This window comes from Numenius arquata, chromosome Z (genome assembly GCF_964106895.1).
Source record: "Numenius arquata chromosome Z, bNumArq3.hap1.1, whole genome shotgun sequence".
NCBI lineage: Eukaryota > Metazoa > Chordata > Aves > Charadriiformes > Scolopacidae > Numenius > Numenius arquata.
In genome coordinates, this window is record NC_133616.1 from 4,298,777 (window position 1) to 4,322,335 (window position 23,559).

Genomic DNA, 23,559 nt, shown 5'->3' on the forward strand with positions numbered 1-23,559 from the left:
CACCTTAAATTAACTGTCACTAACAATTTTAGAGCATCTCTGTTGGCAAAGCTATTTTTCAGCCCGTAGGTATTTGAAAATCAGTCCCAATAATAAGCCACGTTTAGACATTACACAAACCAAGGTTACAGCTGAAGAGTCCCGATACAGTCAGACTAAGGGGAACACGGGCTACCTGTAAAACTCTTCTGCATCGATGCGTGCAGATTTTTTCAGAAGCGAAGGCAAAAGTTTTTTCGTGCTTATGTCCTTCTGACAGGTGCACTCTAGTTTATCGACACTCAGGTTTGAGTACCAAGTTAAACCTGAAGCTTTCTCTTAGCTTTTGACTGGGTGCAGAGGACACTCATGGCCTGAATTTCCACTAATGCTTTTTTTTTTTTTTTTAATACCCTGTATTATTTTCTAACTACGTGTTCAATCCCTAAATTTTGAGGATATTCACAGTGTAACCCTAAGTGCACTAAAATGGCTTTCTAGTAAAAAAAAAAAAAAAAGAGAGAGAGAAAAAATTTAAGTTAAGCACTTTGCCAGTTCCAAGAAGAGGGACCACAGATGGCATGTGAACCTACCACTGCGAGGGAGAGTTGGGAGTCCTGCTCAGACTCTCACAGCTCACCCCATCTGTTCAGACCACAACGTTTCATTAACCCACAAGTAGCACAGGATGCATTTTTTCGCCAACCTCGCCCTTATCTCTAAAGACAATATATTTCTCTTGTACTTAGTGACTGTTTCCCACAAACCAAAGTCGTTTCCATTTAAAGGAAAACCACAATGCGGCAGGTATGCATTGCGCCTAATTCCAGAAGTTTTAATGTCTTAAACGGAATTTAGTATCGAGCACATGATACGTGCTATGAAATAAGAATAAACATCATTGTTCCTCAGGACGGTTTTTGCACTCCCACATCTTGCATTGCAGGTAAAAATCGGGCCTTGGTGTAAACATCACTAAATAATCAAATTATTTCGTACACTGCAATGGGACCTTTTCACTGCAAAGCATCTTGCGGTTAAGACCGAGAGCTCAAATGCAGAAGTGCCTGGTGACACAGAAAAAGCAGCACAGAGTGGTTTCAGGTCTCTGCAATGGAAGTCAGAAATCTAGGCAGATCTGAAAATACCATGTGGTGCTTTTCTGGGTCACAAGGTATACTTTTATGACTTAAAAAAGAATATAACCTGGGGGGATTTATGGTGTGGCTGTTTGTTGTTTGTTTGTTTGTTTTTTTAAGAGTGGGGAGGAACCTGTCCCAAAACTCAATGAAATAGTCTTCTTCAACAGGCTTCAAATCAGGCTTTAATTCCCCAGCAAAGTGTAAATATAGTAAATAAAGACACAAAACTATGAAAGCTAGAAGTCTAACTAACTACTAAATTGGTAAAAATAATTTTAGGTCTCTATTAAAAGTTTACTACACAGTAATTATAGGAGGACTATGCCTTTCTGAGACTTTCTAATAATAAATATTAACTTCCTTGTGCAACCTACTTGCTAGCAATATGTGGGAAAAACGCCAGGTCTCATGGTGACAGAATCATTCACCATAATCAAGTCAGTTAAAACACAGTTATTTGTAAAATCTGCTGCAAATATTTTAAACAATTAATCTAGCAAACATTATTTCAGCAACTTAAGACTAATTATTGCAGTTTTCCTTTAAATGTTCTTGCCCTGCATAAGCTGGTATTTATCTCTAAAAAGAAAAAAACCTTCCAGCACAAGAGGCAAAAAGGCATGTAACCCAGTAAAAATTGGCAAGCCAAAAAGTTTATTTTTATGTGATTTTATTTTTGATTGCCATATGAAGATTGCCATATGATGATGGTTCTATGGTATAATACGCTGCTAGAATAATTCACACAAAATCCTGTCCACAGCACTTGGGCTAATAAAATAGCAAAGACTCAGCAGACAAACCTGAAGAATTCCTCTTTGTTTTGCTAAGAAAATCATAAGAAGGCCCCTGTAATTTGCTGCCTCCTATCTTAACACGGATTTGTCAGAAAATTAGAAGTATAGAAATTATAGATCCTTATAACACAGGAAAAGGGTGACAGCTTTGTCTAAAATGTTTAAAAATTTAGGTGTGGATATAGCTTGGGCGCCTGCGTTAACAAACTCATATTTATGTCCTAAAATAGGTGACCAGCTGCAATTTGCAAGAATTCACAATAAGGCTAAGTAGGTTTGTCATGCACCGAAACGTAGAGCTGAAAGCACAGCGTAAGTGCAATAGTGAAGAGGGTCTTTCTGTAACACGGGCAAGAGGTATGAGACCTTATTTCTAACACAGCTGCCGAGCTGTGGTCTTAATGTATTAAAGCAAAGCTGGCCACTTATCTTAAGAATGTACTGATTAGATTATAACCATCTAACGGGATCTGAAAGCACTGCTAGGAGTTCATGTAGGCTGACAAAGGAAAAGATCTGAAAATTCCAGAATTCAAAGATAGTCCTTCCTCCAATTGCCCATTTCTACGCTTTGCTGGTGTGCAGAAGTGCACTGAAACCTCAGACCAGATTTTAAAATTTGCCCATGTCTTGTTAATACACTGCAGTCTTCAAATTTACACAGAGCTGCAGTTCTCCTGGTTTTTCTCAAGTGTCACTCATCAAATTTAGCATGACAGCTGAGAAACGATGTCAGACGCGTTTACAGTTCAGTTTAAAAAACATCCTCTACCTGGTATCTCTGCAGTGATTGTCTTGCTGCTCCCTGAAACCTCTTCGTCATCATCGGATGAGCTCGTGCTCGAGTCACACGTCAGGTCACTATCACTGGTACTGCTGTCCTGCAGCAGGTTGTACTTCTTACGAGCAGCCGCCTCCCGCTTCTGCCTCAACAGCCGAATCCTTTCTTTGTGCTTTTGGCTCCGGTGACCTTTTACCTTGGTAACTCGGCCGTTCTGCTTATCGCTAGACTGTCGGTTTTTCTTGGCAGCCATTGTGGAAGTTTCACTTTCGGACCTGGATCGCCTGGATTTCCTCCCAACCGCAGCCCCGGACACCGCAGAAGGGTCTCCCTCTACAGCAGCCTCAGCTTGACAGGGCTCATTCTCTTCTGTGGAAGACAACGTGTCTGAGTCAGCCAAGTGCCCGCTGGAAGAAGGGGAAAGCATGCAGTGATTAGAAGAGTCACTCTCGTAAACTCGGCCGCCCGCTGGCTTGTCGCTCTCTGTAGATGCCAGCTGAGACTCCGAGGAGTCTCTCCTCAGTTCCATCAGTAAGCAAGGCATGGAAGAGAGCACCGCAGAGTCTGCTGCAGGGGCCACGTTGTCCTTCGGAGTTGGCGTCTCGAGTTCTATAGGTCCATCTTCGTCGGGAGCAGTCTCTTGCTTTTCAGAAGTCTTTGGTGGAACTTCTGAATCAACAAGTTCTTCTGCTTTTCCCACCGCCTCCATCTTCATTTCAGAACACCGAGGTCCTCCTGGTCTCAAAGCATGGAGCACGCAGTCTGGGAGACTGGGTGGACTAGATATGGACTTCAGCAAGACAGCAGCCTGCACGAGAACAGAACAGTAAGAACAATTTTACCCAAATAACTCACTCAATCCTGCTCTGCACAGTATTACCTAAACAACTCATTGCTTTCCGTTGCAGACAGTGTGGTTCAGTAGGGTCTTGCTTTTCTTTGTTTACTTTTTTCCTAGTGAACTCATCCTGTTACATCAAACTATTCTTCCTTATACACACCCATGGAAGATGGTATTGAAACCACATTAAATGCGATTCACCTCAGGAGAATATCAAAACAGATCCGAAAATAATAAAAATATTTCTAAACTCTTACTTTATAAAATTTAAATCAATGTATTATAAGCAGCATATGCTAAACTTCTTTACCTAGAACTTGAAACATATTTTAACGGAGAATTTTAGCCCTTATGAACCATGCCAGCCTGAAAATTCCCAGACTTGGTAGTCATCTACCTGGTCAGACCAGCAAACAGTTCAGCTTCTGTATCTATGAGAAATCTGCTTTCAGTCGAACAGGACCTCAAACTTATAAAACTACAATGGTTTTATGGTAATTTGCAGACTTACAGTACCAACATGACAGAGGAGAAATCTAGCCACTTTGAGCAGAAACAGTACAGAGCATGACTACAGACATCTCCTTTTTCCAGCGGAACCGCTCTGCCAGTAGATCTCACGTAACAGCAATGTATTTACAAGAAGCGCCATGAAGTGCTACTGAATTGCCAAGGACACGAGGTTCACGACATCTACAGGCAAGGTTTTTAGAAGCATGAGCTATGCGTAAGACAGATTTGCTCTCAGCGGAGAGCCACCATGCTGGTGAGTCACGTAAAGACTTCTTAGAAGTATCTAATACCATTCAAATGCTCCTTGAGTGTCTCCCATATAAGTCCTGGTTGTGTGAGAACCTACAGGCTGACCTAGTTTCTCTCAAATCTGCCAGGAAAAAAGCATCACGTAGTATGGGCTGCAAGCAAGAAACGGTATCCACCCACAACCAGTATCCTACGTTTTACTTCATGTTATAATTTAATAAATGGCACTACTTCAGTGCAAACACAAAAAACCCAAGCGATTTATCAGACTAATAACTTGCGCGCTATCAACCCAAAAGTACCCGAAGCACCTGCAGGGAAATTTTCTTTTAGAGATCAGTATTTACCATATTATCTTCATTATTCACCCTCTGTTATTCACCTAAATTTTCACTTGGAATTCAACATTAAGATCATTCAATTGCCAAATGAATGGCACGGAACAAATCATTTATGGGTTCAGAAGTATAGTAAACGATAAATTTATGGCACTTCAAAAAAAGTATAGGTAAGGAAAAGCAGTGTTAAGATTTAATCAGCTCTTTTTTTAAAAACGCATTTCTGCAGACAAGGGCAATTAGTACTTGAGCAGCCAGAGAAAGCATGGATGGTTCAGAGAGATTTTTCTGTACCTCGACAATCCTTCTCCAGTTTCCTGCCTGTAATTCCATGTGTGAATTATATGCTGCTTCCCCCTCTCCCTCTGCGGCACAAAATAAGGCTATTTCCCTGCTCCTAAAAGGTGCTGTGAAAAGCTCAATGTTGTCCTGTCTGCCCTAACCCACTTTGAAACTTAATTTTTAAAGAACACTAAAATAGAGTTCATGCTTCCTTCGGGCTAATGAATGAAATGCTGGATGGTGCAAGGGAATTATGAAAATATTTATGGGAGAGAAACACCAGTTAAGGAAAGAAAGAATAGTTAATATCAGGCAACACAAGAAAGATGGAGATGACAAGCCTAGGTCTGCTAAATATGAAAGGGAAAAAGAAACAAGTAAAACCAGCATTTTACTTCTTTAAAAAAAAGGAATAAAATACATATTGTAAAATATAGGAACATATATACAAAGAAAAATGTTTGCCAATGCTTGCACTGAGTAAAACTCTCTTGAAAGCAACTTAAAAGAAGAATTTCCGGAGATGGTAATTTAATGTAGCCAATAAATATTGCATAGGGACCAGTTTATTTCTAAGGCCACAGCACAGCATCAACAAATCCAAATGATGAATACACATGATGAGACATACACACATCCCTATACTGTAATAAAATCAGTATTTCTACATATTTCATCTGCAAATCTACATTATCAAATAAGTCTCCTATTGTATATGTAAGTAAAACACAGTTTTGATGATTAAATCACTGGCCAAGAGTTATACAGGGTGGGATATGTATTGCAGCTGCTAGTCCAATTCCCAGCTTTGCTCTGGCCATGAACTTTGAAAAGAAAAATATCTTTTCTAAGAGTTTTGAAATGTATATGCAAGGACAAAATTTGGTTGCTCAAACGCATACCAGAAGAATATTAGCCTAGCCAAAAGAAATGTATTTAAATATTCATGCTAATAACTGCAGAACAGCTTCTGCACTACTCATCCTTTTAGCCTGGGGAGCACAAATAACAGAGCTCGACGCAGAGCTAAAGGGCAGCCAAAGTGAACCAGCGACTCTTTTTTTCACTAACGCCCGACTTGGGAACATCATCTACCTCACAGCTCCCAAAGGGACTCTAAAAACACCCCTACTTGCCTTTCCACCTCCCTGGCCCGTCAGCCAGTAAAAAATTATGTTTCGTCTACATGTTGCCACCTTGCTAACAGTCTGATTCAATGACTTAAGAAGATTTTTGTTAATTACTAAGCAGGATCTTACTTTAACTACTCAAACCCTGCTGGTTTGATCCCTCGCAGAGGGATCAGTGAATTATATTTTCAGTAATAAGGTAGCACAGGGACTGGTAACTTCACAGAAGTATATCTTGTCGACAATCATTCATGTTTCTGTGTGTGTGTGGAAAAAGTATTTGCTCTGATGAGGTCTGTGCTCTCCAGGTCTCTTGAACTAGCTATTTAAAAAGTCAACAATTCAAGTATTAGTACGTATATAAAAAAGAACTTGATATTTATCTCAGTGGAAAAAAAAAAAAAAAGCCTGTCGTGACTCAAACAGACTTTGCTGCAGGGAAGAATACAGACAGTTCAGGGGAAAATATCTATGCCAAGGAAAGGCTTGTCTCAAAGAAAAAAAATGCACCAATTTAGTTCTACTTGAGAAATGAATAGATCATAGAGGAAGAGACTATAGTGAAAAACTCCCCTTCCTTTCTTGCCACTCACTTTTCTAGTTACAGTCCTAGAAAAGGTAATCTCAAGGTGATGCTAGAAAAAGACCTGTTTCTTACTTATTAAATGAGAACCACATAGCGCTGAAAAATAAGCTCTGATGCTTACAGACACAGATGGATACTTAATTAGACATTGCTCAGAAATGTCATTCTCCTTTTTCTGATGCACAGATACTGATGATTTTAAAAGGCAGTTCTGTAAAAACTTCTGTGCTAGATTTTTCCAACGGAAATTATTTTATTTTCCAGCCACACATTGAACGCAACAATATGCAGAAGCCATTAAACATCTAACTGTACCTTTACCTGGGAAATCATTTTCAAATTATGTGGTCATTTGAAAAGGCACATCATTTGCACACTATGAAAAGTGCACTTCAGTGAAGAAATCCGGAAGGATTTGAAGGTCCGATTAGCAGAGACAGCCCAGCCAGTCTAGCAGCCTGCTGCCACTAATGGGGATGGGTTTTACGCCCGACTCTCTTCTTCACAGCAGAACTGGCTCATCCTTTCTTGGATAGATCCACTTTATTAAGACACAGGAAACAAAACCAGAAAATAAGTGAAATTTTCAGCCAGAGCTGGCAGGAAGGAGGGAAAGGAGGGCTAGCAACAAAACATCCCTTTAGGAAAAAAACACAAAGCTGATGAAAAACTACCTGCTGTTTGGTCTCATCACACCTTAAACTCACAGGTTCCCCCTAGACACAAGAGAGGGTACTCAGTGTTTCTTTCACAGCACTGTTTGCTCTGAGAAAAGATTTTTGAAGATAAAAAATGATTAAAAAGAAAGAAAATTAAATCAAATTCAAACAGATGTGTTAGTAGTTTCCTAAAGAACAACTATCATGGAATATATGCTATTAAGTAACATATGCTTCTGCACAAAGAGTTATATTGAAGATGGCATGCATGCCCTTTATCAATCAATAACCGGCCACTCATAAATCCTTCATAATATTTCTGTTCAGTTTGCTCTCAGTAAACGCTCTTTATAATTGTATATCCTGAAATGTCAGAAGGAAATGAGTTTCACCCAAACAAACGATAAAGCCAGAAATACTTAATAAACACCACGATAGCGTACAATTAAGGTTAGGGTATCATTTTAGGAGTTATTGAACTGATTCACGATAAAGAATACCTGGCTTATATAAAGTAAACCAACTCTTTTTGTCAGCAGGTCTGGATATGACAGATTCTTACTTTAAAAGTACTGTGTTTTACATAGCAGCTTGCTGTTAGAAGTCACTTTAGTTTATTACTGACCCATATCCTTCTATTCTGAGTCCAACAGACCACTACTTTTCCCTCCTTAAAATGGTAACACCTTCTTATGCCGGTTCTAGCAATTATTTAAGTGAAAAAAATTATACAGCAGAACATTGTCTTTTAGTGCCATTTCAGCACTGAAAGAAAACAGTGTGAACAAGCTACCTCCGCGCACCATAGCCATTCATTTGCAAGCTGTAATTTGAAAAAAAAAAAAAAAAGAGAAACCTTACCTATGTTTTTGCAGAAAATAACATCAAGTATGTTCTTTAAGCTTTTGTGACTACATAAATTAAAAGTTAAACTGCAGCGCTGCACAGGAGTTACTTGTTTAGAATACACAGCTAACTACAGACAACCTTCCACAGCACGTACTACCTCACAGCTCCAGCATCATGGAAGTCAGAACTTTCATCTAAATCTGGATATGGTTTTGTATATATACAGAACTAAAGACTATACTGGCTCATACTTACACATAAACAATTATTTGCATCACCAGTGAATTACATTTACCCACTGTAACTGAGCATAGATGCAATAAATCAGAGATGTGAGAGAGTATACAACCAAGGCTAACAAAATTATGTATAAGTTGACTTTTTCTAAATTTTTTAAATGTGAACACTCAGAGAAGCCCATCAAGAACTCCAAATCAAACATTTGACAGACTATGTGTCTAAGGGTGGTGGGATGGGGAAGGACAGAAGCAGCACACGACCTGGGTACCCAAGAGTTGACCGCCACGCACAAGTCCACTTCGTGTTTGCGGATGACACCAAGTTAGGTGGGAGTGTTGATCTGCTTGAGGGTCGGAAGGCTCTACAGAGCGACCTGGACAGGTTGGATCAATGGGCCAAGGCCAATGGGATGAGGTTTAATAAGGCCAAGTGCCGGGTCCTGCATTTCGGTCACAACAACCCCAGGCAACGCTACAGGCTTGGGGAAGAGTGGCTGGAAAGCTGCCCAGCAGAAAAGGACCTGGGAGTGTTAGCGGACAGCCGGCTGAACATGAGCCAGCAGTGTGCCTAGGTGGCCAAGAAGGCCAACGGCATCCTGGCCTGTATCAGGAACAGCGTGGCCAGCAGGAGCAGGGCAGTGATGGTGCCTCTGTACTGGGCACTGGTGAGGCCTCACCTGGAGTACTGTGTTCAGTTCTGGGCCCCTCACTACAGGAAGGACATTGAGCTGCTGGAGCATGTCCAGAGGAGAGCCACCAAGCTGGTGAGGGGTCTGGAGAACAAGTCATATGAGGAGAGGCTGAGGGAACTGGGCATGTTTAGTTTGGAGAAGAGGAGGCTGAGGGGAGACCTCATTGCCCTCTACAACTACCTGAAACGAAACTGTAGAGAGGTGGGTGTTGGCCTCTTCTCCCAAGGGAATAACGACAGGACCAGAGGAAATGGTATGAAGCTGCGGCAAGGGAGGTTTAGATTAGATATTAGGGAGAATTACTTTACTGAGAGAGTGGTCAAGCACTGGAACAGCCTGCCCAGGGAGGTGGTGGAGTCACCATCCCTGGAGGTATTTAAGAAACGTGTAGACATGGCTCTTCAGGGCATGCTCTAGTGCCCGGGATTGTGGTTTGTGGTGGGGTGTTGTGTGTGAGGTTGTGGGTGTGGGGTTTAGTTGGTGGGTGCTTTGCTTTTTTTTTTTTTTTTTTGGGGGGGGGGGGGGTTGTTGTTTGTTTGGTTTTGTGTGTTGTGTTTTTTTTGTTTGTTTGTGTTTTGTTTTTTTTTTTTTAATGTGGTTGGACTCGATGATCTCAAGGGTCCCTTCCAACCACTAAGATTCTGTGATTCTGTAACACAGGAGTAACTTTTGTCTAAGACCAATGTCCTTTTCTGCCAAAAGAGCCACATGACTCCGAAGATGAGAAGTGCTAATGACTCCGGCCACTTCTGAAGCTTCACCAAAAAGCTCTGTAGGTGTATCTGTGTGTCGGTCACGCTATTTTTTCTACTCTAATCGCCTTCCTTTCCATTAAAAGCCAATGTGCTTAATTCAGCGAACTCACCAGTGACATTCTTGCACGAATAACACATACAGGCATGCCCAACAACAAAATGTTTAAGTAACTAAAAACTAATCAATCCAAATAATTAGATCTCTATCAGAAAAAAAACTTATCTGCATCCAGACAAACACAGAAGTACCAATGATTTCTGTGCTTCCCAACCGCTGCCTTTTGGGCTTGTTCACCTCCTCCCCAAGATACCGTCTATTCTTTTTTATTTTAAGTGTCGCACATACCCATGCACTTAAAACAACAGGAGCGTGACCAGCACTCAATTTAACTCAAGAAAGTTGACTCAGCTCTGTGGGGATGTGTGCGCACGATGCTCGAGAGCAGATTTTTTATAACACTAAGCCACCCCCACACGGATACCGTGTAATTTATATAGTGTTCCTTTGAAAATGCTGCCCTAGAGCTGACTCACTGGCACACAATTCTACCTAAGGCACATTTCTGGGAGTGGAGCTGGCTCTTTATCAGATGATTCATAAATCAGGCCTGGTAGCAACCCGAAAGAATAGCAGCCTGGTAAGAGAACTGCGGTGCGAAACAAAAGAAGAAAAGATTAAAACTAATGCTGTGTTTCAACTGGTTTTGCGTAAACAAATGAAGGTGTAAAAATAGGCCGCTCCCACTGAGGGCTCAACAGGCTGCATATACAAATTACCCAAGACTGAATAAAAATGGCAAGTGTATGTGTTAAAACAAAGGTTTGCGGAGCATCCTTTGCAACCCTGAAAAGCGACATTTTTCATCGTAAATAAGAAGCAAGACGTTACATTTAAATACAGGCTTTTTCACTATAATGTTTAATGCATATATTCTGCCTCTTTTAAATGAAAGGTAACTACCAGCTTTGGGTTAGTTCTCAAGCCCGCACACAGGTTTCCAGAAATATTCACCAGCTGCACTGGAAACCCACAAAAAAACCCAAAAAGATCATAGTCCTCCTTGTAAAAATAAAATTCATTAGCATAGAGATAAAGGCACACAGGGTTGGCTGCACTTAGCCTTCTAAAAATCTCATCTTGTTCTCATAGTGAAATCATTTTTCTAAAGTGTGCAGCAATTTAAAGCCTACAATGCCCTCTGCTCTAAAAATTAGAGGGGGCACATTTTTATTACTACCTCTTCCTAAAAATTTAAGTGACTCGCTCTAGATTTTTCATTATTCTTTCAACAGAACTAGTAGCAGAAATCAATGCCGGGATAGCCATGCCTAATTCCTTATTTCTGTCTTCCATATACTAGCTTGGAGAAGATTACGCTACTGAGGCTCGTCATACGGATGTACCATCTTCTTCTAAGACTTTGAGTTTAACAAGTTTTCCTCCTTTACCTATCCATTTTTATTTCTCAAAGGAAACGTATTCTGTGCTGTCTCTGCTGGTTCATGCCATTCTATATAAACAGACCTTCTCTTCTGAGGAAGTGTTGGCTTATTGTTCTACCGTGCTCAATGAAGTAATGTTCACAGAAAACCTACATTTTTAAATTGTTTGGGAATAACAGTAACAAATCAATCCTGATCTTCAGAGTACGGATTTTCTTTCTATTAAGAACATTTACATGAAATATCCTTAAAGTAATCATACATTGCATTATCCGCTACTGGCTCCAATTGGCAGCTCAGGACAACTTCAGTGTAACTCTGAAGCAGTGAAGTCATCTCAGCAGTGCAGCGTTCACTCCAGAAGGGCTTGTGCTGTCTCCAGCGAAAATCAAGGCCAGTCCAGCACGGGCAGGCACACATGAACACTCTGTACCTCGCAACTGCTGTTATTTGGAAATCTCGAAGCAGAAGTGAGAGCTGTGGGACACAGGCTGCAGTTCCAGAAGCCCTTAAGTCCATCCCGCAGTCCACTGCCACTGCAAAGAGGTAGAACTGCCTACCTGCTGGGCCAGTCAGTACCCATCAAGTCTCCTCCTGTAATCCAGCTTCCCAGAGGAAAGCTCTGCATCTTACCATAGGGCTAGTTGGCCGAATGAGATCAGAGCCAGGATGCAGAAGGAGAGCAAGGTGAGCATCTTGCACAACAGACAGCAGGAACAGTCCTTGGAGCAAGGGAGAGCATTGGACGATTCACCCCATCTTGCAAAACCCCCGCACCAAAATTGCACAACCCTTGACATCAGGAGGACAGATGCTCTCGGTAGATAAGAGGGCTGCTTTTGTCAAGTTCTGGGTAACGTTCCTTTCCACCAGCAGCGCTGCCTACCTAACCCATGCTGCTACCGCCACCCGCGATGTCTTGCGGGTACTTCCGTAGCTCGTGTAGGGACTCGCCGGCATCTCCTCATCTCTTACAGCTATCTACAAGCTCGAACTGAACGAGAAGCGGCGTGGATTTATGACAGCTGTTTAACAAAGATGACGTAAGCGATATTAAGTAACTCAACAGTTTATAAGTATTTCATGATCAGACCTTTTTAGAATCATAGAATGGTTAGAGTTGGAAGGGACCTTAAAAGACCATCCAGTTCCAACCCCCCTGCCATGGGCAGGGACACCTCCCACCAGACCAGGTTGCTCAAAGCCCCCTCCAACCTGGCCTTGAACCCCTCCAGGGATGGGGCAGCCACAGCTTCTCTGGGCAACCTGGGCCAGGGTCTCACCACCCTCTCAGTAAAAAATTTCTTTTTACCTGTCTTTGCCACAGGAAACAAACAAAACCAACCCTCAGGTATTTTAAAGCTTCAATACCAGTGCTGTCTCTTTGCCTTCAGCCAGTACCTTCCTGCCACACGGCTGTAACATCCCCATTTTATGGTCTGGCCAGCTGAAGAAGAAACATCAAGCAACATGCCCAAATTCTACAGAAAGGCTGGAAAAGAACTGTAAGCCAAACCCTGACCTCCAGTCATTTTCTCATCCACAAGCCAATAAGATCATTCATTTGTTGCTTTAATTATTAAGATAGTATAAAATCTAAACATTGCAACATGAATTTGCAGGAGATATATTACTGAAAAATAAATAGTATCAATACACTAAAAGCAAAGTCACGTTGCATTCAGATTGTGAATATTTTAGTAACAGTAAGACAACAACCGCTGTTGGGCTGTTCTTGACACCAAACCCTTGACCCTTTTCTAACCAGTAATAAGACCTGACAATTGACTGCAGTGTCCACCAGGTTGCTAACAATTGATACCGTTGTTTTCGCATGTCCAAAGAGCTCCTAAAGAAGAAAACACTCATGACACTGGTCTGTCATAACCTAATTGGGACTCGGAAAGCAACAGGTATAATTTCACCAGAAACAACTCACTACCTTCTCACCAAGAAATCTCACCCAGGCCCCTGAACCATACTCAACAGCAGGGCAAACTCAAGACAGCTAATCTTTGAGTCTAAATCTTTACAAATCCTAACACTTTCCTTCTTAGTTGAGCTTTCGTAAGAAACTTAAGCAACCAGAAAGTTAAATTCCTGTAGGACATCACAGCCACAGACAAACATCTGTGGACACTGGCAGAATTAGAGTGACCGTGGCACGATCTGCTACAGAAGGAGGACAAAGCCTGGTGAAGAAAAAGGCCAGTGCAGGAAAGGGTTAATATAGCATAAGCTTTTGACAAACAACAGATCTAAAAATAGCATGAAGTAAACACAGGTTGGTCCTCCAAATGAACAAAAACTACTTTGGGTATTTAAAAAACCAGAACCGACTGGGTCAAAAGTCAGCTAGACGTACGCTATGAATAGTGGCTCTAACACAGCTTTTACTATCAAATACTTCCTACAGTATTTACTCCCAGTTGGCAAAGGTGAAGAAATTTGACCTCTACTCCGAGAGGATAACAGGAGGACCAGGAAATAGACATTTCTTTCCCACAACGTGCAGAGGACTTTGCATATATTTGACTACAGAAACTAAATAACAGCATGTAAGAGGACACCAAGTTACCAGCTGGAAAGGGAGCAAAAAGAAAATTAAAAGGTCGTTTTCGTCAGTACCATGCAAGCGCAAGTACCGATAGGAGGAAAAAAAACCCACCACACAAAACCTCCCCCAAAAACTTACTTAGCCTTAAATAAAAGCACTAGTTACACAAAAAATGATTTGTTGCATTATTGTTCTTGATTTAGGAAAAAGCGGCTCAGCTGGCACAGGAGACATAAACAATATATACAGCTTCCTCAGCAAAATGGGAGATAGAAGAAAAAAGAGCATCAAGTCTGGAGTATTAGTTCAACCCCGTTCTGTTCATTCAACAGTCTTGTTATTGTTGAACTTAATCAGTTCCATACAAGACAAACACTGAAATCCACTGCAGGTGGTAAGAAGCAAAAAAACCATTCTGATCTCGTAAAACGAAAATGGGAAATCAAGTATCTGTTATCAAACCAACTTTAAATTGGGATGAGGTCTGTAACTTCATAAGCCCTCAATAATTAGCTAACTCTGGCAAGATACTAAATTTTCCTAGCTTAGTTTTATGGTGTTCAATAACTTCTGGATTTTCTTTATTACAGTGAGCAGATCTAAAGCCTGTGAATTACTTTTAAGATGACTTATTAACATCAGCAACTGGAACCATGGAAAATAAAACTCCACCTTAAAGGCTTTTTAAAAACAATGCTCAAAGAAATGTTTTGTTGTTTTGTTTGGGTTTTTTTTTAAATTTATTTTTATAATTCCTCACAGATTCTGCATAGCGCTGATCAAAAGGTATTACCAGCTCTGGAGGAACCATAGCTATTGTACTAATATTGATGATACTGAATTTATCAGTTTTATTACTGATATTGTATTTATCAGTAATTCAGCTCATGGGCACCGGTGCCCACAAGCCCATTCTTTCCCACAATGACAACTTCATTTCCAAATGACATCTTATTAAACACAACGAGGCCTCAGGCTACTGGCATTTCATCCAACTTACTTCATTAGGAGACAGCCTCTAAACCCCGCTTATCTTCCATTGTATTTCCAACCACAAGCACATGGAATTTGTACGCAGCTTCCTGACCTACTCTTTACCAACCTTTTTCCCCAATTTTTTTCCTTTTGCCAGATTACTTCGAACTGTCTCTCTAGCAAGAGCTGACATTCCCAGAGAGCAAGAACTGGGAAAGTGATCTGAGGAGTCAGGAGATTACCAGCTGATGAGAAAGCCACAGCACAAGAGAACAGTTCTATCTTAACCTTACCTGGCTATCATTTTAAGTTGAGTTGGTTTTGCTCCAGAAAGTTTGACAATACGACTGGAGCATACAGCACCATCCTCAAACTCGTATCACAGAAACATGTTATTCCCAACGAAAAACAAATTACTGAAATGGTAATAACTGCATCATCACACAGACAACCGGCATTATAAAGCCTGTCTCTTAGTTATTCCCAGCTCTGCTACTGTGAGTCACTTGGTCTGTACCCATTTTGGATGAATGGAAGTGAAATCTGCCTTCTCTAAAATAAGTCTTGCAAGGCTAATGACCAAGCACCGTGAAACAAGACATTACAGCAGAAACGCAGCACAAAGAACACTTATCCAATCATGGTCTGGCTCTGCCTGCTCATTTCTAGGAAATTCTGAAGCATGGAAGCAGAAGAGCTCTGTTCTGCAGGAGTCTCACTATAAAGTCAAATCCACAATCCATATATATTGAAACAAAAATACTAGCTTGAAAGAGTCTTAAATACTTGCATTTAATTAAAAAGCGACCACCTGTTCCGATTATGATTAAAAAGCTGTCAAACCGAGTCCTAACAGCTTTTAAACTATCTTCTTGCAGACCAAATATCACAAGGCGCGATACGGCTGAAACCTGTACCCTATACTGCTACTTCTATCAATTCCTGAGCATTCAAGAGACAAACTACATGGTCCAATGGGTATAAAACCCTAAGTACCTTTTAAAATAAAAAAGAATGTTAGGTTGCATCGTTCTCAGTCTAAAGCTGACTCACCACACGACCACGGGCGCGTTACTTGACCTCCCTGTGCATTCAGTAATACATCTGCAAACGGTGTAACGGCAACACCTCAGCGCCTGAGCCGCATCTCGTTTTCAGTCCTGAATGAGTAATCAATGTGTGCCCAAAACGGCAGAAAACAAGTCACCTCCGCGAAGAAATGGCTGCTCTCTGCAGGCTCCATTCATGCTGATCAGACATGCGAAGAGGGAACACGAACAAGCGGGAACGGGCAACCACCAATTTAAATTTGAACCATTCTTAGCAGTAACGCCCAGTAAGCGACAAGGTTATCAGTCACTCCAGTCTAGCTCAGAGATACACTCTGTTACGATAAACCAGCCACAGAGGATAATATTTACACTGCATGCATATTTTCATTTAGGGTCTCTTTCATCCGGTTTTCTTTCTGCTGAGAATCGCACATTTGCAGACGTTGCACTCTAGAGCTCGAGTCGCAGACTCAGAGCTGCGTTACGTATTAAAAACCTGGGACAAAGATGCGACAGAAAGACAACACAGATCACCAGCAAATCAATACTAAGTTTCCTCAATAATAACTGCTGCCAGAGACCCCGCTGTATGACACCTCAGCTGCTCCTGAGTTACCGTGCTGAAGTCAAAAGGCAAGAGCGTTGGTTCTCTGCTGAACTTCGATTCACTGGAAAACAGAGAAAATTGGTTTCCTTGCCACTTAAGCCTCAGGTAGTCTCGGAGCTGTAACTGCACAGCACCACACAACTTCATCCCAGAGCCCTTTCCCAGCCCTACACCGGTTCCTCTCTCCCACTGCTGCTTCACTTTCGGTTCCCCATCGCTACCAATAATGCTCAAGCCAGCAAAGATTTTCAAGTTCTGGTACTTCTTTTTCAGAGTGCTTGTTCCAAAGCGCGAGTTATACGCGTGAAACTACGGTATTTAAATCTTTCACTCCGATCTCGTAAATGTGTTATTAAATCTGTTGCTCGCTTTCTGTCAATGTTTACAGTTTTGTAAGTCATTTAGTTAACTGCAGAATAAAACACAGAAGCTGAGATTGACCATAGACCCGATTCTGCCAAAAAATGCCATCAACATACTAACTTTGAGATGTTACAGAAAATGAGATACAGATTGCTCAAAACAATTTACTCATTTGCAAAGTTTCCAAAGCTTTCATGCGCCTCGTGGTGACCCTTCGGTCAGAGGACAATCGGATAGCTGTGGATGGTCAGACTGCAGCCGCTCTCACAGCGTCGTACATAGAGACTCCTGCCTCATTAGCAGATGTTTAAGTGAGATGTTGATATACAGGTGGGTCATAGATGGCGCCTACATTCTTGGCAAAGCAGGGAGCTCATGTGGTAATATACAAGAGATAGCGAAGAAAGTGGACAAAATCAATGCAAGGCAAAAAGGCTGCATTTTAAAGATAAATACACAGCAAGGAGACGAGCGTGGGGGTGGGTCAGGACAACCAAGGCAATTATTTCTCATTGCTCCTATCAAATTACACCAACTTATGTCCCTAATGCTTAGGGTTCAAAGCCCCTCATGAATCTCTATATTTACTCTTTGTTCATCCAATCTTATCTCACCTCATTAATCCCCACCTCCTCCACACTGCCAGCTGCCAGCGCGATCTGCCCGTTTGTCAGAGGCACACAGGCATCCTTCCTACCTCTCTTTTATCAGCTAGAGCAGTCCTTGGCTTGTGTGTGTCATGACCGCTCCGCACCAACCACTCTCAACTGCCTTGTGGTTGGATTCAGGTTCCTTCCCTTTTCCCCTCCAGCCGCCAGCACCCCGTTTAATCTACCCACTCCTTTCCCAACTTGTTTCTGCACTTTAATTTCTACCAAGCAGGCAGCCTTTCGTGTGCTTATCGGAGCGCCAGCGTAGATGGCTAGGATGTACTGCAACACACACACCACACGCTTGGACGTGTAAGACCACAGTTCTCTCCTCTTCCTGATTTCTCAAGAATTTCTCATCGCACCTCTTCACGATGCCAACTAGCAATTAGGCTGAAGAGCAAACAGAAATAGTCGACACATTATAATTAAAAATTCAAGTGTTTAAAAATGAGTCAGAACTGTTATCCTCATACTTGAGCATAAATACCAGCTGCCCAAACTCACGTACTACCTCCCATCACTCCCACTGTCCTTCCTCCTAATCCCCTAGACAAAACACCAGTGTTACTGGTGTACCAGAACCACAGAGAGCAGTATTTTATTATCTTTTAGTAGCCACAAAACCACCCCCTTTGGAGCTTCTTTTGCCAGCACCAGACTGCTCTAGATCACTAGCTACAAGAAAGACTCAGAAAATTATGCTTAAAAATAATTGCTGTTGGAGAGCTTAGTTCTCCATTCTTTAACTCACTGCTTTTGTATCGTACACGTACACAAGGGGAGGATGTCTGGGTTTAGCAAGCACATGACAGGCAACTTACTGTTCTCCCTAGAGCTTGTTACAAACCTATTCGCTCCGCAGAGGCAACGTTTCCTTCCTCCAGGGCAACAGGGGAAGCTGTACTGTTGTGACTGCCTGACTTCCAGCTCTTATGTCACAGAAACAGCAATTACAGGTGTTAACTAGGACAGGAGAACCACCAGATGAACACCTCAAAAGAGCAGCATCACGTTTCCACCTCAAGGTCAAACATTAAGTTTTTTAAGCAACGTAAGACATTTTAAGAGAAACACTTCACGTGTAATGTTTGTTTGCTGTTCTAAGGAGAGAGCTATTACTATTTGTACTTAAAATTTCAGCTGGAAAACTAGAAACTCATAAACTTGCCTACAAGTGAAATTATTATTTGGTCTTATGCTTGACCAGTAACAGAGAAGACCTGAAACCAAAAAAAAAAAATCTATTGAGGGGGCAATTAAGAGAAATTTTACATTCTTAAAGAGATGCTCAAGGGTTTGAAGTTTTACTACCCATTCATTTCAAAAAGCTAGAATTACTTGTCAGCGAAAAAAACCCAATACCAAACAGGATTGACATATGTTGTAGCATTGCTATATGCAAGTCTTTTCAGGCTTCGAAATACTGTTAGGTACTTTATGCTGGTTTAAAGTGTGACCTTAGTTACAACCAAGATCTTGCTTAGCTAAGTTATTGCAGTTAGGGATTCATAAAGGGACCTACAAACTTTAATACAAGTAGCCTTGTTCCACCACTAATAAACCAAGACATAAATAAAATTAGGTGCTACTTAACAAAGGGGGAATCTCTTACTACCTAGTACACAATGTAAACCTAAAAAAAAAAAAATTACCAAGTCGTTCAAAAAGTGCCCTTTTCAGTAATTGGTAACCTCAGTGCAAAGAAAGTTACAATATGGGAATAGGGGGAAATAGTTAAAACATTACAAGTCTGCTCAGGCTGCCTCTTTTCCTTTTTAAAAGGAACAAGTAGCACAGTTAAACTTTATATTCTCCTCGGATGGCTGCGCCACACACCACCACATCTGCAACCCATTAGATGTTGTTAGGAGCTGAAGGGGAACTCAGGCTAGATAAGCAACGAACAACTTGAACACACACACACACACACAATATATATTCCCACTTCACTTAAAGTAAAGAAAAAAGTAAAAAAAAAAAAAAAAAAAAAAAAATTAGAGAAGCATAAAAGTAGAGCTTTTACACTGTTACACGCCTCGGTTTTCTAAGGGGTCTTCTCCCCACAGCTCCTACCATCCCACAGGACATTAGAGAAGTCCTGGGAGACACAAAGCCGCCAGAAGTTGCTCCCAGGAGCCGGGGCAAGGCTTCCATCCGCCGGGCCCGGGCAAGCTTAGGACAATAAAATATTATAATAAAGCGGCAGCCAGGCTGGTCTCCGGGCACCCGGATAGAGGTCACCCCTCACCGAGGCGCTCACCCACCTTTGCCCGACGCGCCCCCCCCACCCACCGGAGGATGCCCGGCAGCACCAGGCCCACCCGGGGCGGCGGGGGCCTGCCCGCTCCCACCGGCCCCGGAGGAAGGATGGCGGGGGGAGGAAGATGAGGCCGGCACCCCGATACCCGCCTCGCCCGCCCACAGCGGGTCTAACGGCGACGGTTCCGCCGCCCGCCCGGCTGCGGCGAGGCGGCCCGGCCCCACCGGCGGCGTAGCCCCGGCCCCGCTCACCTGGAGGACACGCAGGGCCCCTCCTGGGGGGCAGCAGCTGGGGCATGGGCGGCCGGGAGGAGCTGGGTCTCGGTGGCCGCCGCCGCCCCCCCTCCTCCCGCCTACAGCCCCCGACGCCAGAGAAAATGTCACCGGAGGCCGCGGGGCTCCGCTGCGCGGCGTCACTTCCTCCCGCCGCCGCCGCCGACCGGAGCAGCCGAGCGCCGCCCAGAGCGCCCGCCGCGCCCGACAGCGCCACCCAGCGGCGCAGGGCGGCGCCGCCTCCCGCTCCTCGGCGCTGAGGGGAGCGGCGGGCGGGCCGACACACGCGGCACGCATATCGCGACACCTTGCCCACCCGCGACACACACGCACACAGAACCCGACACCCGCGGGAGGCGCCGCCGGGCCCCGTCGCCTGAGGGGAGGCACCCGGCCTCCGCCGGAGCACGGCCTGCTGAGGCGCCGGCGGCCATGGCGGCTGGGCAGGTGTGAGAGGCCCGACGCCGCCTGAGGGGCTGGGCAGCAGCAGCCACCTCCCGGGCTGGTCACGCCGGTAAGGTTGCCCACCACCCTGGCAAGCTGAGGCAGCCGGTGGCTGGTAAGTGGGCCAGGAGGGAGAGCTGTCTGCGGGTGAACACCACGTCGATTTCTTGGCTTTCTCAGAAGTGTGCAAACCCAGCATGGCGGTTGGGGGCACCTCACCAGAGGAAAAGAGCAAAGGAGGATGTGGAAGGAGACCAGGAAACAAGAAGAAAGAAGCAGCACAAGCTGGGGCCTAGCCAGCTGGGGAGAAGCTCCGTGGAAAAGGGGCCTGGGGGTCCTGGCGGACAACAGGCTTGATATGAGTGAGCAGTGAGCTGCTGGGGCAAAGAAAGCTGACGGGATGCTGGGTTACATCAAGGGCATCACCAGCAGCGATAAGGAAGCCATTATCCCACTCTACTCAGCACTTGTCAGGCCAAAACTGGAATGCTGTGCTCAGTTTTGGGCCCCACCATACAAAAGCTGTGGACAGGCTGGAGAGGGTCCAGAGAAGGGCCACCGGGATGATCAAAGGACTGGGAAGCCTGCCAGATGAGGAAAGGCTGAGAGAACTGGGTTTCTTCAGCCTTGAGAAAAAAAGGCTTAGCGGAAACCTTCTCACCATCTTCCGGTATATAAAGGGTGGCTACAAAGAAGGTGGAGACTCCCTTTTTACAAGGAGTCACATGGAAAAGATGAGGGGTAATGGGTACAAGTTACTCCTGGGGAGATTCCGATTGGACGCAATAGGAAAAATTTTCACAATGAAAATGATCAGCCGTTGGAATAATCTCGCCAGGAAAGGGGTGGATTCCTCATCATTGGGCACGTCCAAGAATTGGCTGGACAGGGAGCTGGGTCATTTTCTCTAGACCAGGCTTTTGCCAAGAAAGGATGGACCAGGTGATCCCTGAGGTCCTTCCAACTGGGTATTCTATGATTGTAGAGTAGGGGAGATGGTTGGACTCGATGATCCCAAGGGTCTTTTCCAACCTGAATGATTCTATGATTCTATATGAATGTCTTCTCCTGGTGCAGGGGCTGAGCTCGGGAGAGACACAGGTGAAGGTGGTGGGAACCCAGCACTGCAAATGCCTCCCGCCAGTCTCTTGGCCAACGCTCATTCTCCCTCCAGCGCCAATCCCGGTGATCCTGCCTCTGCGCTCTCCGGGATCAGAGACCCAGGGGCTGGGTGGGGGCGGCGTGGCGTGCAATTAGGGCGGTATTATAATGCACACATTAAACATCGTTCTGATCTTTCTTAATCAGAGTGTTTAGGAGCTTCGCAGCCCCAGGGTACATATGCTGCGCAACTGCACAGCACGGTGTGGGTAGCGCTCTGCAATTTGACGACACGGGGCAGCAATCCTTACAGTAGAGTCCCTAAATATTGATCAGGGCCTGCAAACGCCTGGGAAAATCCAGTGTTTAAACACGGATCGTACAGCAGAGGCACCCTGGGAGGGTCCCGCTCCTCCACAGCCGCTGCTCGTTATAGGGGTCGATCGTATAGAAACGTAACATGCGTATGCACCTTTCTCCCTCTCTCTCCCCGCCTCATATCACATACACGGGCTTGGGAAACAAAGGCAGACATCGCATACTGCCTCAGAAGAATTTATCACGTTGGGGAGAAATAAGAATAAAGAGAAAGCTTCAGGTAGAAGCAGAGTCGCGTCTTCAGGAATTCACGATTTCTCTTTTAAAAACAGCACTTAGCAAGGTGTTTCTTATCAAACCTGTAAAAAGCCTCCTTTGCAAGAGCACCAGCCTCCTCGGTGCGTCCCATACTGGCAGTGCCAGCAGAAGAGGGAACGAGCAGGGCGCTAATGAAATCCATACTCGGAGAAGGTGAAACCTGCCCTGCACGGGGCTGCTGGGGGGCTTTAATCCCAGAATCAGCTCCGATTTCCCGTGTGGCTCGGGCCATGCCCTCCCACCAGCTAAAATCAACCTCCACAACCCTTCCATGCTTCTGGGGAGAGGATGCCAAATCTGTATCTACGGGGAAGGATGTGCCTCGGAGGCAGGACTCCTGAAGGAGAGCTGGAGGAGGGCACGCCGCTGCACGGACGGTAGGGCACGGCGGCGAGGAAGAGGCAACGCGGTGTTGGGCGGCATGCAGAGAAGCGTAACGACACAGGCGAGGGCGGCGAGCATCTGCCTGGCGTTTGCAAGAAGAGCAGTAAACGGAGAGGAGCTCCCAAGAGCCACGACTGAAGGAATCGGCAGCCTGGAGGCATTGCAAAAGGAATAAATAAATAATAAATAAATAAATTAAAAAAAAAAAAAAAACACAACAAAAAAAAACAGCCAAGAAATTCTGACTATCATAGGTACAATGGAATTACTAAACTAAGCAGGGAGACGTTAGCGATCTGTAAATATTTGGACGAAGTTAAGTGGCGTGAAGGGAGGAGACTGGTGATACATTAATGATTTTAATGGGGTGAAATTAAGGAAGGGCGTGTTTAAGCCGGGAATCAGGGTGGAAAGCTCCTGAATGGAGAACTGTGGGCTGGAAAATTGTCTCCCTAAGGGATAGTGGTGAAAGCTTTATCGCCTGAGATTTTAAATGCGGGATTAGGAGAAATAACCAGGGGACTCATTCTGAATTTTCGGAGAGATAGGCTGAAAAATTAGGAAGGGAGGAGGAAAGGCAAGAGGTGGTGCTGGCTCCAGGAATTTAGGGAGGACAGCCCAGCGCTTATTCTGGGCTCCTTTGGCTCCATTTTATCACTCTTTGACTGCCTCTGCCAAGAGTGAAATGATTTCAGCGTTAGTTACCTCCACACGGAAGCAGTAAGAACTCCTCCGCCAGCAGGATACACGGTTGAGAGATGGGACCCTCGGTGGGACATCTCTAGGAAGGACCACCGGGGAAAGCAGCGGTGGAGGCTCTTCCAGGGACACCGTCCCCGCCACCACCACCTCCCCTCTGCGGCACTTGCGCTTCCCCAAAGACAATGGGAGGAAATTAGCTCAGCGCTGGAGCAGAGGGGCAGGAGCGACCCCGAGCCACACTCTCCTTGTCAAAGTAAAAGCTGGTTGTGAAAGCTCCA

General features: G+C 44.1%; 1 protein-coding gene across 1 annotated transcript in view; it reads right to left on the reverse strand.

The window, feature by feature from the left end:
- The window catches only part of ARK2N (arkadia (RNF111) N-terminal like PKA signaling regulator 2N), a 47,044-nt gene extending 26,939 nt beyond the window's left edge, over positions 1-20,105 (reverse strand). Inside the window, exons 1-2 of the mRNA XM_074166534.1 lie at positions 19,994-20,105; positions 2,691-3,507 (exon numbers count right to left, since the gene is read on the reverse strand). Of these exons, the coding sequence (XP_074022635.1) occupies positions 2,691-3,414 (724 nt within the window). The 5' untranslated portion in view covers positions 3,415-3,507; positions 19,994-20,105. The remainder of the gene's footprint in view (positions 1-2,690; positions 3,508-19,993) is intronic.
- Positions 20,106-23,559: the final 3,454 nt, after the last annotated feature.